Source organism: Mytilus californianus, unplaced genomic scaffold (genome assembly GCF_021869535.1).
Source record: "Mytilus californianus isolate M0D057914Y unplaced genomic scaffold, xbMytCali1.0.p SCAF_6, whole genome shotgun sequence".
Taxonomy (NCBI): Eukaryota; Metazoa; Mollusca; class Bivalvia; order Mytilida; family Mytilidae; genus Mytilus; species Mytilus californianus.
Genome location: NW_026262712.1, coordinates 82226365 through 82244603, shown reverse-complemented (window position 1 = coordinate 82244603; position 18239 = coordinate 82226365). Strand labels below are relative to the sequence as shown.

Below are 18239 nucleotides of genomic sequence, written 5' to 3'. Positions count from 1 at the left end.
AATTTTGCAGCACATTGAGCTAGGGTCAATCGGGGAATTAGTCATTTTATCGAAGAAATCACTCATTTTTATGTACATCACTGTCCCAGGTTAGAGGAGGGTTGAGAGCTCACAAACATGTTTTACCCCGCCTTATTCTTTAAGTGCCAGTCCAAAGTCAGAAGCCTATAGTTCAGTGGTTGTCGTTCGATTTTGTCTGTCATACTTGTTTTCCGTAAAGTGTTTTGATATTAATTAAGCTGTTAGTTTTCTCAATTGTATTGTTTTATATTTATTATGTCGAGGCCTTTTATAGCCAACTATACGTTACGGGTTTTTCTCCTTGTTGAAGGCCGTATGGTTGCCTATAATTGCTTACTTCCACTTCATTTTAACTTTGGTGGATAGTTGTCTCATTGGCAAACATACCACATCTCTTTATTTTTATACCAATCAACGAAAATCAAAACAATGAAATATCAATCGTACATAAACAAATATCAACATAGAAATCTACATAAATAGTCCTCTGTGTAATTAAAGTAACACAAAGACATATATATTTCAACAACTTATTCCTTTAGGTCTAGAGAGGTTGATATATCAAAACAAGATTAAGTTTACGCAAGTATTCTATCATAATTGATAGGTTATATTGACACATATTAACACATTTCTTTGATTCGATTGGTATTGAGAAACGAAAACTGTTCAGTTCCGCTGTAAACTGCATTTACTAATTGTCCAACCACAGACTTGTCAACCTGCCAGAATATCATATACTCCGACGTCAACAGTTGTAATATGATATTATACAATTTATTCAAGGATTAATGTTTCAATTCATTAGTGTCGGGGTCTGTTCACTTTAGTTTGGGTTTGTCGTTTGTCTTGTATGATTTTGTACCCCACCACTTATCACTGCTACATAATATGTTACTCAATCAGAGCTGTACAATTGTCGATTGAAAGCACCGATATAAAACAGGTAATGTCCTTTAAATAACAACAGAAAACAGTGTGTTTTTAATCATTTTGTCATCAGTAGAAAAGTAAAGACATGATAGACGCAGCAACATTTTTTCTTATTATTGTTAAGATCTCGAATTTGATAAAGACAGGATCAAATGCAACGATGGTATCCAGTGTACATATACGGGTTACCTTTGTTCTTGGTATTCACAATGTCTTGATAGATTTGACAAATCACCTGTATTCTGATTTTTTATCAAAAAATGACCACTTGCACATTCCATGGCGTTTCGTTTAAAAATCAATAAAATAGTTCCACCGTAAAAAGATGGAGAAAAGTTATTTCATACAGATTTTGACTTGTTAAGAAATGGTGGTTGAATGAAATTTAACCGTTTCATTAACGATATTGATACGTCGAAGCTATTCTGGAAATGTTTATACATTTAATCTATGTTTATTCTCTTTAAATTATAGATTATATGTGTCCAGATCATCAAGTAAAATGCAGGGATAACATACAGTGTATTTCTAAATCAGGCATATGCAATCACTATCCCCGTTGCAATGATGGATCTGACGAGGATGAAGAAACGTGTAAAGGTCATTGAGGATATGTGCATCTATTAAATAGTCTTTAAAAAATAAAACTTCAAAATATATTTGATTTAGGTTTACTAAAGACATCTATGGTTAACTATTGCCTCATCAGTCAAGCATTTAATCGCGTTAAATATTCAAACCTTTAACAAATGTTTATTTAAGACTCAAATCATCTGCCTGATAGTACAAACAAACAAGTGTTCTGCTTGGTTATATATATAAAAGTCTAAATTGAAAACAACGTTCAAACCTATGATTGCGTTGGATAAAAACCGCAATTTTTATACGTGTGCATGTAAAACAAATTTCTCGGTAGAGGGGTCTAAATACAGCACAAACAACAATTTCCAAAAGACCAAAAAAAGTGAAAAAGTCTATTTTTTACAAAACGCATTTGACTAACAGGTCGAACAACTGATGTTCTTAAACCCTGCTGACTGCCATTGGCGATTGCCAAATAAATTGATCACCAGATCTAACAAAATGGATCTTAATATTAATTTAATGCCAAACAGAAAACAATAAACTTGTGGAAAAGATGGTATGCCACAAACACGAGGTGCAAAAATTTGTACACCATATCCGGATTTCGACAATAAATGTCTCTTCAGTGATGTTAGGAATCGAAACGGTATTTGGAAGGCCATATAATTTACCTCAATTTGGGATAGACTCTTTAATTTTAAAGAGTCGAAATTTTGATTATAATTTTTCAATTTATCAACGGACAATGTAGGAAAAGTATGTTACAGATCATGTCAGTACCGAAGCACCGACTACAGAGCTGACGATACCCTCGGGGACAAAGATTTCAACAGCAGTGGAATTAACACAAAATTTTCTGGATTATCTTCACTAGGAACGCTTAAGCCTTATCATTTAAAAGCCAAGGATATTAGGCAACAATAGTTTACCGAAGTATAACTTTCATAGATCGATTAAAAAGAAAAATCAAGGTAACAAACAAAAACTAACAGAATCAATGTAACTCCAAATGGATCGAAACTTGGTGCGTCGATAGGATACGCGTATCCGACGTGACGCGCTTTAAAGGTGATACTGCTTTTTGTGGAAGAGACTTGGACCATTTCTTTACGTCTGAATCATTGATGTTTAGGTTCATAGGTCTTGGAATGTAGAGACATATTGTTAACTTCAGTTATATCAACCTTATTGATTAACATATTTTATTTTTTCATGTTTGCATAATTATTTGAAAGTTAAAGAAAATAAAGTTACAGTAAATACATACATAACAATACATTTTATATACAACATACATTTATGTGCAGTGCATTTAATTAATTACTATGCAAAGGTGTGTATTTTGAACGTAAGCTTGAATTAGCATCATATTTTTAACAATAATTATTAAAGAAATATACAATGGAGGTCTTTTCCAAATATGATGAGTACATAACATTGTTATTGATAATGATAGACTTGGCATACTGATCAGAAGAAACCTATTTCAATGAAGAACTACTAGATGCAAATGAGCGTTTGGCTAATAAGGTACATAAAGCAAATAATTATAAAGGCATTGATTGGTTAAACGTTTACTCTTGTAAGTGTTTTTCGTCATCGACCACTTGAGCTAATTGTATTACATTGCCGTTTTCATTTATTTCATGAATGTCTTCCTCATCTTTCTTTTCGGCCATTAACGAAGACATACACAGCTTCTGTGTAATCACTACACAGGTTGATTGTACGCTGTAGTTTGTACATGACCTCATCCTGTCTCTGGAAAGAAAATACGAAAGTGTTGTACGATGTCTAAAAAAGTACAAGACATATGTATTGCTTAATATTTGTCCTAAATACTATACCGTCCGATATTAAAGAAAACAAATGGGTGAATAACCTCAGGCTTCTTTGGAAGATTATAAAGATTACAAAACCCAAGAACTTACAGTTTCTTAATTCCTTTCTGATTTTCTGTTGTGTTTCACCGACGAAGATCTATACACAACAAATACATTCAGTACCCTACGCAGCATTTGAGACAGTACAATTCATATCCTAGTAAAGTTCTACGTCTAACAACATTTGATGGTCGAGTTAATTTGAAAATAGATATCAGATTTTACAGTTTTTTCGTTAACACTTAGAAATAAAACAATTTTGGGAGCTGTTGGTTTCTTATATCCGAAAATGTTCTTAATTTACGGCTGAATATAAATGAATGTGTCTGACATGATGAACTCAAAATGAGTTTAGAGAAAACTATATTATTCAGAGTATCTGTGTTCTTCATAACATTCAATTGGCACCTTTATATCCTTGGCGACATAAAAAATCCAGTATACCGATTATTGTTCTAATATTTTGCATGCTGTTAAGCAACCGGGCTGGTGGAAATATTGGAAAATAAATTGTTATCCACAAGTTTAACAGTCATCGCAAATTAGTTGACCGATACGATGTGTCTGCCTCTCAATTAAACAAAAGACATTTTGGGACAGCTATCCCGATGTTAACAATAGTTGAAAGTAATGATAACATAATTTAATGTTGCTTGTAATTTTTATGACGCAAATTTAACAACCATCCTATTGTCCATACGTATCTAAATTCGTAAAGGAAGACCTAAGACGTTTTTTTTTTTTAAATAAACTATTCAACATTTAACTATGTAAATATGTCTATTAATAAGAGTGACTCCTTGTTGTAGCGGTTTAAGAAATAATAATTCTAATTTGTAAATGTATCCAATTTGTCTTATTCACTCTCCTGATATTTTGATGTTTCTGGTATTTCGTGGCGACATATCGTGAATAGTAAGAGACGTTTACTTTTTTGACACACCTTTGCTCCGTCTGATTTGAGATCACGCGTTTCCCGGAGTTTCACTTTGTTTTTTTATGATCAAAATATAATTACGAGATACGAACATTGGAAACTGTTTTTGGCTTTTATATAAATAATCTGTTAATAAGACAGAAGTAAGATTGAATCGTATGTTATACTTACAGAAGCCATTCGAAAGAGAACAGAAGAGATGCCGCTTCCGGTGGGATATTTAGTGCTGTGAGCAAGATGATCACAGTAATTAAGCTTGCTCCAGCTACAGAGGGTACGGCCAAGGACGAAAATGCTGTCAAAATGCTGAAAAAGTTATTCAACAAAATTCAAAATTGTTTTGCCACTCAATGAATTGAATGTAGAAAAACCTTTTCGCAGCACATATGAAATATTAGATTGTTTTAAATGTAATGCTTTTTATAAACAAGAAGAAGACAAAAATCTATTTGGAAATAACACAAAATATTTACAACAAGACCAAAACCATAAATTATCCCACGTTTGAGACCTTTAGACGTTTTAAAAGAAGAATAACATTCAACGCCATAACGATTGGTGTTTTGAAAGGGAAGCTGATCCTGCGCTACACGTGGCATCCGTATGTCCGTATGTTGTGTATAAATGTTGTGCAAGCTTTCTTTATGTTTTTGTTGGTAGATGACTAGTTGTGATGCTGATATTCAGAATCCAGAGACACGCTTTGAATGATGTTTTATCAATCTAAGAAATAACTTTATCTTTGTAGCACTGAATATCACTAATTTTAGCGAGATTTTATGGTCTTTTGTTCATATCTTTTATGTGTTAAATGGCAATTTCAAGTCAGATATATCAGTGTCAAAAAGTTTATAATATGACATCACAATCGACTGCACTATGGTGACGGGATGATATCAAATTGTTCATTAATCACTGGAATATAATTTTGAAAAACTAGTTTTGCAATTTCATTGGCCAAATAATGACTTATTATACCTCTTTCTTTATAAAAGTTAAAATGGGTATATGTAACCCCTAAATGTAAAATTCAATAAAACTTTTCGTAAAAAACATGTTGGAGGTACAAATGACACAAAAAGGTAACCGTTATATCACTAACTGACAAAAGTTTAAAGAATGGTTAATCAAGAAAAACTTCATTGGACGTTCGAAAATTAAATGCGTTATTTCATTTGAAGGTCATCCGTTGAAACAGCAGATAGTACACAATAAACACCTATACATATATATTCAATTGTAAAAAGACAAACACAGAAACCAGAGAAAATAAATTCAAATTTGTTTAGAGTATGAACACTTTTATTTACGTGCAACCTCTGTATAATGTTTAAGGGATATCAGACGACTGCTTATGGATGACACAAAATAGGTTCTATTTTTTCCACAGAAAGGAATGACGGATGAACGGACTTGAGATGGGGTATTATTGCCACTCAGACAATATCAACAGAGTCCTAAAAAATATCCACTAAATTACAGGTTTCTGATTAAGGACAGGCACATATAGAATGTGTCAGAATTAGATATTTTTGTGAGCGATAAACCCTCCTCCTGAAATTGAGACATTAATGTAACAACACTACATAAAAAAAAAAGGTTAGTAGGAAATGGCTTGAGTCCTCAGATTGGCATGAAGCACAAAATCAACTAATATAAAGATAAAAGACACAAAATGTTTATCTAAAAGTACTCGCAGTTACGGAAAGCTAGTTCAAAAACTAATACCAACTAACAAATAAATCATGTTCTCCCAGAAAATCAACCAGTACACATTCAACGGATTAAGTGTTTAGACGTCGTCAACAGTCTAAGAAAAGCATGAACTTATGCAATATCAAAATAGAAATACCTGATTTCTAGAGGAATCGATGAAGGACCATGTTCAGTTTTAATAAATATATGGCAATTTAGTTATGTTTTAATTTATCAAATAGAAAAGCAATGTAGGTACCAACAAAACAATGTTTAAAGATCTTACTACGGCGTCAAAGAGCTATCTTTTAGGAATAAGTTCATTAAAGGGTTGATAAGTAGACTTGTTCTCGCCTATTCCGCCTTATAATATAATTTGTACTATTGTAGCATATTTGAATGGTGATCACTTACATGACTAAAATAACTGAAGCAGCGTCCACATCTTGATCAGTGATTTGCATGACAAACAGACATGATATACTTATGTAAATACAGCTCCCACAACGTCCAATAGCTGCACATAATGGTATACCAAACCGAGTCACTCTACGGTCCACTTGGTTTGGTCCTTCTAATTGCCGTATGCTCTCAGGAATAGCCATGGCTCTATTTCGATAAATGGTCAAGATCACCATTGTATGTATCATTTATATTTCTGACCACGCAATAGTATTTCTCACGAAGTTCATATGAAATGGCTATTGTAACAATACCATGTTTTCATTGTTGGTTTTTTTAATTCAAATACGAATTAAATATGCTTTGCTTGCACTTTTGTTATTGGTATATGATAAAACAAAATACTACGGTACACATAATGATTATTCCAATCAAATATTGTCAAATTACAGATCATTGAAAATATAGTGATGAATTTAGTCTGTAATGTTTTTTGCACTATATGTATATAAAGCTTTTGAGTCGGTTTCACAAAAAAATCTTACGACTAAGATTGATCGTAAGTATACTGAATTCTTCATGACTTACGATCAATCATAGTCGTAATTTTTTTTGTGAAACCGACTCCTGTTTCTTGATCCAATATTTCGATCGAATTTCATGAGTGGTGCAATTGCCTATGTAATACCTTTTCAGATACACAGATAATTTTGGCCTTTTTTGAAATTTTCATGATCCATTATCTTAAAAAATTTTATAAGATGTTAATATACGATACACATATTTTGCTAAATATTTGAGATCGAATTCCCGACGCAATATGTCAGCTCGACCTAATGAGTTGTTAAATAAATCTATGAAACCAAATTTTATAATTTTAACGTGATTATGGTATGTCTTGTTAAATTCTATTTTTTTGTATTCGTATGGCATGTTTATGTTATTGCTTTCATTTATGTTGTTCGTAACATCAACACTTCATGCGTGCTATGTTGAATGATTTTTTTGTCAATTGCTTCAAACATGTAGCTGTAATTTTAAAGTAAAACTTTTGATTCCATAACTCTCTATGTGTATCTCAGTAAATTAAGTTATTGATCAATAATACCAGCATATTTATTGTTATTTACACGTATTAACTGTTTGCATTACTTACGTGCTAGAAGTAGCAAAAACAATAACAAAAGCATTAACCAATGTGAAAAGAAATCTAAACGGATTCGTTTTCATCAGAGTGAAATACGTAATTGGTACTGCTGCCATCACGATGAGTAAATAACCAATCATTTGTGTCGCTATGTATAAACCAAGTCTACTGAAATCATCCTCCAAGTTCTTTGTTCCTCCAATCGTTTTACCAATCAAACTTGCTACGCCAAATGGGGTAAACCTGAAAAAAAAGTTTGAAATTATATGAAAAATTACAACTTTGACCCCAATAAAACGGTTCAAATAACTTGGACATGAATAGTACGAGCTAGGAATGGCGTCATATGTTCACATATTCTTGTTTTTCAATTTTCTTTTAAAAATAAAATGAAAACAACACTTTGTAAATTTCATGCGTCCGAAGGGCTTTTCAGGATTCACCTTCTTCATGTATGCTCACAGCCGAATATTAAAAGCAAAGGATGTATAAGAATCGGACAAATTGAAGAGCTATATGACAAAAAAAAAAAAGGAATTTGATGTGCCTACAACACAAACTCTGCTCTAGCAGGGTTATGAGGACGAACGACTGAAATCAATAGTAAACAAGTTTATGGTCACCATCTCGAATTGATTGACCGACACGAAGTGTCCGTGAATGAACTGACGAGTGATATGTATCAACCGTCTAAAATCTGAAGAAACAAAGAAAGTCGTCTGATCTGTAAATCTGCCGATTGTATCAAATTCCAATCATTGAAATTTAGAACGAGGCTGGATTCAAATGGCGGGTAATGTGTGAATAGCAGAAGTCGCTTACCCCATTTACTTACCCGGACATGCTCCTTGCATGTAAGACATATTGATTTAATGGCACACGCAATGCATTGCTGCATAACTTCTTGCATGTTACTTAAATGTGAATAATTTTGAACAAAGCATCAAATGGAAAGTATTTGTGTATAAGATCACCATTATAAGTGACTCCTGGTGAGTGTTCTTATGTTTTCCCTTAAACCAACTACTAGACAAAAGAAACCAGCACTTTGTTAAAACACAAAAAATTACATACACAAATATTTTTTTCTTACCAAACTAGCTTTCCTAAAATCACCAAGATAATTTCAGTAGCTGAGAAGAAGAATTTGAAGAAAGGTTGTCCAATTTCTTTTGCTGAGGCAGTGGCAATGCCGAACACAGCACAGGCAATTAAAATACCTGTCATTGAATAAAAGTAGTAATTTATAATATTTTAAGAACATAAATTAAGCTGCGTGATATTTTTACAAGACTTTTGGATCGACGTTAATTCAAAGTGTTACATACGAATAGATTATAATGGTGAAATAACTGTCTCAATTTTATGAGAGTGCTTGGTGTGATGAAATGGGTTGTGAAAACGAAATTTTAAAATTGTGCGATTTTCCATTTTAGTCAATTTTAGTTGTTTAAAGTGATATTAAATGACAAAGTGACATAACTCAGATCCATATTCAATTTGGTAAAAACTGTAAATGCTTTACTTCGATGGTTGTTGTTCTCTTTGTTACAGGTACTGAATACAAAAAGATGATGCAAAAATGGATGAATTAAGTATATATATCACCATCCACCGTAATAGAAATTAAATTCTATATTTGTAGAATACCTCGACTCATACTTTACTAATAGTTTCCTGTTGACATAGAACTTTCCTTATCCAGTAAGGTTTACACATCCTCTATGTGTTTTATGATAGAAATAATTTCAGTTACTAAGCTCAACATCTTTACCTAGAATGTTTGTGCTATTAGCAGTCGACAGATTTTTTCCAGTCACCATAGTTTTTATTACTTCTACGGTTGTCCCATTTATAGTTTCATTTGCCCGGTATTTTTCTGTATCATAGCTCGTCATTGTCTGAAAATCAACCAAGAAAACAAAACAAAGTTGTAAGATATATACTTTTGTCCTTCTCAATATGATGTTTCGGGTAGCAATTTTACTAAACCAGACAAATAATGTCTCTTCAGCTATATATGATCAATGCCCAAACATTTGTACATTCAAATCATGATGAAACCTTGAAGAACTGATATACAAGAAGAGTAACAAAACTAAAGCGAAAGCCGGACAATAAATCAGAGATACATTAGGGAGATACATTCTTTGATTTCAAATGATATCCTAAGTTTTTTACTGCAAATTTGATAACAATCGATATATGCTTTTTTCACATCAGTACCCGATGTATTGAGCTATTGGGTTGATATTTCCTTCTTGGACTAACAGTCATCCATTGAAACTCAATTACAGGGGTTGTATTATCCTCGTGAACTAGCAAACTACAACACGAACTATATTAAGGCTATTATTATTATTATTATAAAGCTCCAGTATTTCGACGGAGGTATAATGAAAATAATATGATAACCTATACAATATAAAAGATACAGATACATCAGCCTTCAATTACGATAAAAGAATGAAAAAGACTTAGCAAAATACAAAAAAGTTATAGAATATAGCTAAGCAGTGAATCTTGGATTCCCACATAGTATAAATGGTTGTTAATTAACCTATTTAAGGACCTGTACTTTTGACATGCATTAAAATCTTCAACAAATTTGTGACACTGCTGTTTGACCATAAAATATAAAGAAAAGGATTCTAGCTGTTTCTAATGACAACCAAATCCTCTGATGTTCGGAGATAATTTGATGCTTAATAATATTGTGTAATTTTTCCCTACACCCCTCTTACTTTGGAATTAAATGGGCATCTTAAAAATGTCTACAATAATGTTATCGAACAAGAAATACTGAGGACATAATCTTTTAATCAGTTTCATTGAGGTCTTCAGCTGGCATGTCAGTAACTGCTAATAGTCCCTTGTTAATTTTTGTTTTATTGTCAATTTGATTCTGTTTCCTATTCTGGCATCGGACTCGGACTTCTTTTTAACTGAGTTTTACTGTGCGTATTGCAGTCTGTCTGTTTATTCTACATTGGCCAGAGGTAAAGGGGGAGGGTTGAGATCTCACAAAACATGTTTAACCCTGCCGCATTTTTGCGCCTGTTCCAAGTCAGGAGCCTTTGTTAGTCCTGTATCTTTTTTAATATTAGTTCATTTATATGTTCCGGAGTTTAGTGTGACGTCTTTTTTCTTTGAACTAGTACACATTTTTGTTTAGAGGTCAGCTGAAGCCCGCCTCCGGGTGTAGGATTTTCTCGCTGTGTTGAAGACCCATTGGCGGCCTTGGTCGGATTGTTGTCTCTTTGACACATTCCCCATTTCCATTCTCAATTTTATCTTTCCGCAATTTTATTGCCTGATTATATTAGATGCAGATAAATATAACATGAATAACGAATACAATATGGTCACTTTAATACTTAAATTCGGTTTTCAAAACCGATTTTTTAGGACAATAATCTAAAAAAAATTAACATGCTTTTTATGTAAAAATTTGTCTCAAATATGATTAGAGTAAATATGCACTTATATTGTAAGAATTATAAATTTGTCACCTTGAACATGAAGCTTTAAGGTTCAACGTGCTGTCATAAATATGATTAAAAGTTTAATTTATGATTCCATATCTGCATTGCTAACTTACCTTGCGAAATGTCGCAGCTATCAAATTGCCAGGAAAAATGTTTCTATAAAAAGAATATAAAAATGACAACACGATCTATTGTTAAAAAATCGAGGAATATGTTAACTCATCATAGATACCAGGATTAAAATATATGAGAATTGTCCTTAACGGACTGTTACGTAATATATATTTGACACAATACCTTCTGTTTGGCCTTTTAAACATTTTTGATTCGAGCGTCAATGATGAGTCTTTTGTAGACAAATCGCGCGTCTTGGTACAGGCATTTCCTTATGTAGAAAATGGTGGATTAAACCTGGTTTTATAGCTAGCTAAACCTCTCACTTGTATGACAGTCGCATAAAATTCCATTATATTGACAACAATGTGTGAGCAAAACAAACAGACGTTATAGGTAAAAATGTAAAAAATTGACCGATGACCTGGAATCACAGCTAAATGATCGAAGACCTGGAAAGCAAATGTAGATCAACGGACTCAGTCCTCGATACATACAAAGAAACTATATAATTGAACTGAATTGTGTAAGAATTCATTTCTTCAATTTTAAAGATATATATAGTTAGCTATGTCCACAGTAATGTTTGATGATAGGCAAATTAATAATTTTAATATATATCTATAGAGGCAAAATAACAATGATAAAAACACCACAATGTTTTTAAAAGAATTACATAAAAACGCTGCTTATTATTGCAGTTCGATATGTGCGTGTGATGGTGTGTGTGTGTGTGTGTTTACAGCTTATTTCACCCTTAATTTACCTCAGTAAATCAGCAAAAATGTCCTCTGTTTCTAAAGGAACCGAGTTAAAAGCTTTCACTTCTGTTTTAGAAATTTCACCTGAAATCAGAAACACAACACACTTTTCTAGACTGGTCTTCTTAATTTCGATTCGGAGAAAATGCATTAATCGATAGTATTCTGAGACAAATAAAAAATTATTAGCAAGAATAGGCTTTCATCGGGCTTACAGTCGATTCAATAATATTCATTTGATTATATTTTTCATGTTAAAACATGCAGATGCTTTCTAATTAAGACATATAAATTCTAAAGCAGCTAATAGCTGTAAACATGCAGAATTTATACAATTTGTTTTTGTTTTATTGTAATGAACAAGACTGGCCATGACAGAGGTACTAACAAAGCATCGTCAAATGAAAGAATGAACTTGTGACTTTTAAAGTCACCTTAATTGATATCTTCTGATCTTTTCAAAGGCTACAACTATAAATCTAATCAACTTGCAGAAAAATACATTGCCCAATCCATAGAAAAAACTTCTCTATAACGACATTGCTTCTAACAAATTCACGGTCTTTGCATTAATTTATGAAATAACCAAGACAGGATACTACATGTAACTAGTTACTTTACTTATGCTGTTTATCAGGATAACGGATTGAGATATCAATATCATTAAAAACTCTTTCGACAAGATTTTCCTCTTTTGTGATAGTATTTGCAACAAAAGCATAAGCATGATAATAATATGATGGGCACCAGGTTTGGGTCAATTGTAATTGTAATAATTAATCAGCTGTAATCGATTACAATATTTACAAGTAATCATTGAAATCATTGATCAGCCAAAAATCTGATTACATGTAATTTAATTTAATCAATTACTTACTAAATACTGTGTAATCCTGATTACGTTTTGATTACATTTGATTTAAATAAAAAAAATCTCAAATTATGTTTATTGTCAATATATGTCATGTCTTAAATGAGCATTTTTATTATTCATATTTAATGAATATATAGCTTGTTGAAATAGTTTTGGTTTCTTTATGCATGTTCAGATATTATGAAATATGGATATACAAGTAATATGAAACCAACACAATGTTATTTCAATGATGTTTTAACTTTTATTAATTAATATCATTCAAACGTTTAAAGTTCATTGCATTCAGATGTTATCATGATTACCTGCCGATGTAATACTTATTTATTTAGGTACTTTGATAAATGGTGTTATCATTAATTTGATTTAATCGTACAATTGACAAAGTAATTGTAATTTAATCAATCACTTTGAAAGTAATCAGACCCATCTTTGATGGTCGCATTAATCAATAAAAAGGCTATTGATAAAATAACATAAACATAAAAAGAAAGTTGGAAGATACCAAGGGGATATTCAAACTTATAAGTCGAAGACAAATTGACGATGGCATTGCAAAAAATTAAACAACAAAACAACACCCTACTCGTGATGGCGTTTGTAATGAATGATTTCAACTTCACCACTTGGAACTCTTGGTTTATGTGCAAATTTCGGTGATAAGTCTAATTCCTAGATGTCTATGTCGAGGAAAGAGGACGGTATTGTTGTTACGACATTATAATATGTATCTGAAGATGTGACATTACCACTAATTCGTTTTCAGCGATGTGCCTTGTTTTATAACATATGATACTCTAATAATGATCTTTCAGAAAGATTATAGACACTTTAATCAAATCACCTTCTAAATAGTCGAAATATCCTGCTTCCTTGTAATTAAGTATGAATTATCATTTCCCTTGTAAGTTTGAATCAGTTAGAAGAAATAACATACCTCCTTATAAGTAAATATCAAATTATCATAAACATTTATTTTCTGTTGAATGTGTATCATAATGAGAGACGTATTCATCATTCAATCAAAAAATATTATTATTAGAACTTCCTTTAATTTTTCTATACTTATGCCTTTTAAGTAGTAAAATTATATCCCGATTTTCATTTCATTTATGTCTCAGTTTCAATGCAGCATTGCACCGTTATTTTTGAGAAGTGATTATCAAATACAGTATGGTGGTCTTCGGTTACCGAGTGGTATAAGTAGAAAATTTTACAGCAAACACTAGCTTGTCAACACTGAGGTCGGGAGTTCAAAGCCCGCCCATGGAAGATGCGTTTGAATCTTAATAGACTTGGATTGCCAGTTTTCTTGCCTAAGGTCGCTGGTTCTCCCCCCAAAATCCGGATCCTTCACCATTAAGAACCCTGCGCTAAGTGTATGCTGAAAGTGGTGTTAAACACCAACAGTCAATCAATCAATCAAATACAGTTTTACAATTTTTTATTGGATTCATTTCATTTAAAAAAATAACCCAGATCTTATTATCATTTGAATATCGGCATTGTCGTTTGACAATGTTAACCCAAATCAAACCGCAAACGTTTTCCAAACGTTGAATATCCTGACAACACTAATAACTGTCTCTTGAAAGGTTTTTATTTTGTGATGAAAAGAATAGCATAGTTTAAAATAGGTCTGCAGCTATAATCCATATTAAAACATTATAGCAACAGTGTAAGGTTAGGTACCACGACGCCTTTTAAACTATACTGCACTCTACATATTGCTGCCTGTTCGGTGCTTTTTTCGTTTACGACTTAAAGTGCAGCAGTTATTGAACTCAAATCAACTAATACAATTTATTTGTAAAGCATTTTTAATTTTGCATATTGTATAAACACATATATTTAGCTAATTAATTGTTTTATTTATGTTTAAAAATATGGAAGTATGTGTAATTCTACAGATATAAGTATCTCACCTGGTCGGACGATAACGCAAAGTACACTACCAACTAAGCATCCAAGGAAATTCATAGACATTATATAACCAAGACAAACTAAACTTATTTTCCCGTTTGATTTAGGGTCTAGGGTAGCTGTTCCTGTTTAGAAAAATTACACGCATTTCATCAAAGAAAAATATTGTAATGGAATGTCCAACGAATAATATTGTTCTAGACACAAGTGTAATCATTTATCAAAGATTGTTGCAGTTGTGAAAATTAAACAACAGTATCACAAAGAAATGCAAATAAAATGCTTTCTCCGTACAATAAGCAGTAATAAGGTATTTTATCAGGTTTATGTCAGAAGGTAAAGTTTCATACCTATGCAGATGACCACAACCTCTGTTTTGTCGTGAAGTGATTGTCTCACTGAGGCATACTTCCCTTTTTGTATTCCTATATGTCTGTTTGGGTTGCTCACCCATTTTTGTCAATTTAACGGAAAAATTAACAGCGGGTATGCAAGTGGAAGGTTAAGATAGCTATAAAACCAGGTTAATCCACTATTTTCTTCTAAAAATGTTTGTATCAAGTCAGGAATATGACAGTTGTTTTACAATCGTTGGTTGACAACGTACAACTTTGGTTTTCTCAAATTGATGGACAACCACTTCTTGAATTTACCTTGAAGTTCGGTATTTTTGTAATACATTTTATACATACTTACAATTTCTGTGAAAGACGTAGGAAATTTATATTTTGAACATTTTATATTTGGAAAATAATTTCATGAAATTGTTCTAAATCATTTATTAAGGATTTGCAAAGTATTTTCTTATATTATAGTAAAAATGTCATCAACTGATCATAATTTTATGAAGGATAAGCAACATAAAAGCGAAAGGAGAAAAAAAAACCCAACGAAACCCTTAATAGTGTCTGATTTGTATTACTTTGCATGTACATCTAATAATTATGTCACAATTTATGACTCGTTGTATTTGAAACGTGAAAACGTGTCCGGTCTTTTTTTCCTTATAAAATTTTGTAATTTAAAAAATGTATTCAACGGTTTCTTGAATTGAAGAGTCACACCTCAAAATCACGTACTCACATTAAAGACCTTTAGGTTATTACCTGTTATAACTGAAGCTACTATCAGAGGAACAATCATCATTTTCACCATGTTTAGGTAAACCTCCCCTAAAATACCTGGAGAAATACAAATAATTATTGGTAAACATATGATTTGTTATAAAAAAATATAAGTGATATTCAATGTACTAAAACATTACATCTATATATCAAACGAGTAGGATATATATCAAGACTTAGTATTTTCTATTATAGTTTATTTTTAATGGCTCTAAAACCAATTATTAATTACATATAAACAATAAGAATGAATTAGAATGAAAAGAAGTTGTGTGTGTTTGGATTTTTATAAATTAGATTCTGTGCAAATGTATTTACATGTCATCAATGATGTAGGAAGTGTTTTGAACATAAAAAGATGCCTATTGGTTTAAGTATCCCTAATTTGCTTTGGAAAATCGCCTGTAAAAAATTCAGACTTGAACTTTTAATTGCAGGTCCTGAATAGGAATATGTTATACTAATGGGGTATATCAAAAGTTTATGGTTTAAATGGGGGGAAAACACCAAAAAAATTCTTTCCATAAAACTTTGATAAAGAAGATGAACAGTTATTACAAACAGATTTTTCTGAATGCTTTATTGATATCAAATAATAACCCTTATCTAAACTTGCTTGTATTTGTTACAGCTTATGTTAGTATAAAGCATACAGTATAAAACTTAGTTTACTTACCAACCCACATGAGTGTACTGTCTGTTGGGTTTGTATTCCGAACAATCACACCTATTATAAATCCAATTGCAGCCCCTACTAAGGTCAAAAGGACCAGCAAGTTTGCTTTCACAATCTCCAAGCATTTTTCTCTTCCTACTGCCATGTTGAAAAAACTTTCGAAGAATCGGTATGGATGTGTTCAGCAATTCATCAAATGATGGACAAATACAGCCAGATTTATATATGTATCCCTGAAGTACTTCATTCGTTGAATGAGGAAAGGTGTCGGTTTTTCATTTAAAACTGTGTGTCGAATTTCATGCCTTTACAAATCAAGGATATAAATCTTGATTAGGCTTGAATTCACTGTCGTTTCGACATAGCTAGATGATCGCAACCAGGAACAACTCATCATTGACAGATGGATTCCTAGGCGTGTTATATAGAATATGAAACAAAAAAAAAACCTAGCATGATCATCTTTGAAGTAGGCGTCAAATATATTCTTCAAATTCAAGCACTGGAGACACATGCAGCTTAAGTGTTTTTTTCACTGAACTGGGGCCAGTCTCCAAAAACAATTGACCATTTAACGGTTTGATATCTTTGTTGTAAGCACCGAGTCCCTCTGTTAAGAAAGAAGTAGTCATAGAAAACACAAATGTTGGTACCTGTATAATCGCGAAAGACAAAGATATACATATAGTTGTATGCAAATTTTGTTTATCATAACTTATTAGGATTACCATTAATGTTGATTACAATGATAGGATGTATATATATATATATATAATATATGTAAGTACGTCTAAACAAGTGAGAACTCTACGACAGATCCATCCATTTGATCACCAGTGAAGGTGATACACAGCTGAAAACACATATCATATTCATAATTACTTTAAATATCAGCACAACAATGTTAAATCTCCAAATTGGCGGAAGCAAATGTTTGTTCTTCCCTCGCCGCGATTCGAACTCATGCTATTGGGATATCGTGACAACACCACCTGCACTGTGTCCAGCGCTCTAGACCACTCGGCGACCTAGACTGAACTCAAATTCAGCTTTCGGTGGCCTAGTGCTACATTTCCTCGTCAGAAGAATCTAGTGGTGTAACACAGTACATGATATATAAGGCATGAAGATAGAATTGATTGCAGAATAGCTAATCTGTCGTAGAGGATCGTAAGATGCAGTCACAGAAATAATATTTATATATATATATATATATCTAAATAAGGAGATGTTGCTAATGAGAAAACTTTCCACAAGAGCCAAAATGACATGCATTTAAGCAAGTGTATGTCGTTGACGGCCTTCAACAATTTCAAAACATATATCTTATAGTCAGCTTTAAAAGACCCAGACACAACAAAATGTGAAACAGTTGAAACGTGAAAATAGACTGGCTAATTATGACACTGGAGACACTGTCGGCGTAAACTGTCTCGCTCCTTTTAGAGATTATGCAAGTCCCTTTTTTTTTTGGTTTGTTACCTGGATTTGTCTAATTAATCGATATATGAGATTTGAATATCGATAAAATACTGTAGCCTTAACTTATGACAAATAATTTAACGGGGAAAAAATCTAAACGAATATAAAAGACAGCAACAAATAACAACCACTGAATTATAGGCTTCTGAAATGGGGCGTGCATATAACAATGTTGCGGGGTTAATAATACTTTA

General features: G+C 32.2%; 2 protein-coding genes across 3 annotated transcripts in view; both read right to left on the bottom strand.

Annotated features, from left to right (window-relative positions):
- Positions 1–18239, bottom strand: part of LOC127705843 (excitatory amino acid transporter 1-like) — an 89186-nt gene that overhangs the window by 53240 nt on the left and 17707 nt on the right. The window lies entirely within an intron of this gene.
- On the bottom strand, positions 2845–16855 carry LOC127705844 (excitatory amino acid transporter 1-like). Its single transcript, XM_052210196.1, has 11 exons — positions 16564–16855; positions 15870–15944; positions 14766–14888; positions 11972–12050; positions 11205–11247; positions 9378–9504; positions 8697–8823; positions 7613–7846; positions 6469–6663; positions 4531–4665; positions 2845–3300 (listed from the first exon to the last, which is right to left on the bottom strand). Exons 1-11 carry the CDS (start codon positions 16706–16708, stop codon positions 3114–3116), a joined length of 1470 nt encoding a protein of 489 aa, XP_052066156.1. The 5' UTR covers positions 16709–16855; the 3' UTR covers positions 2845–3113.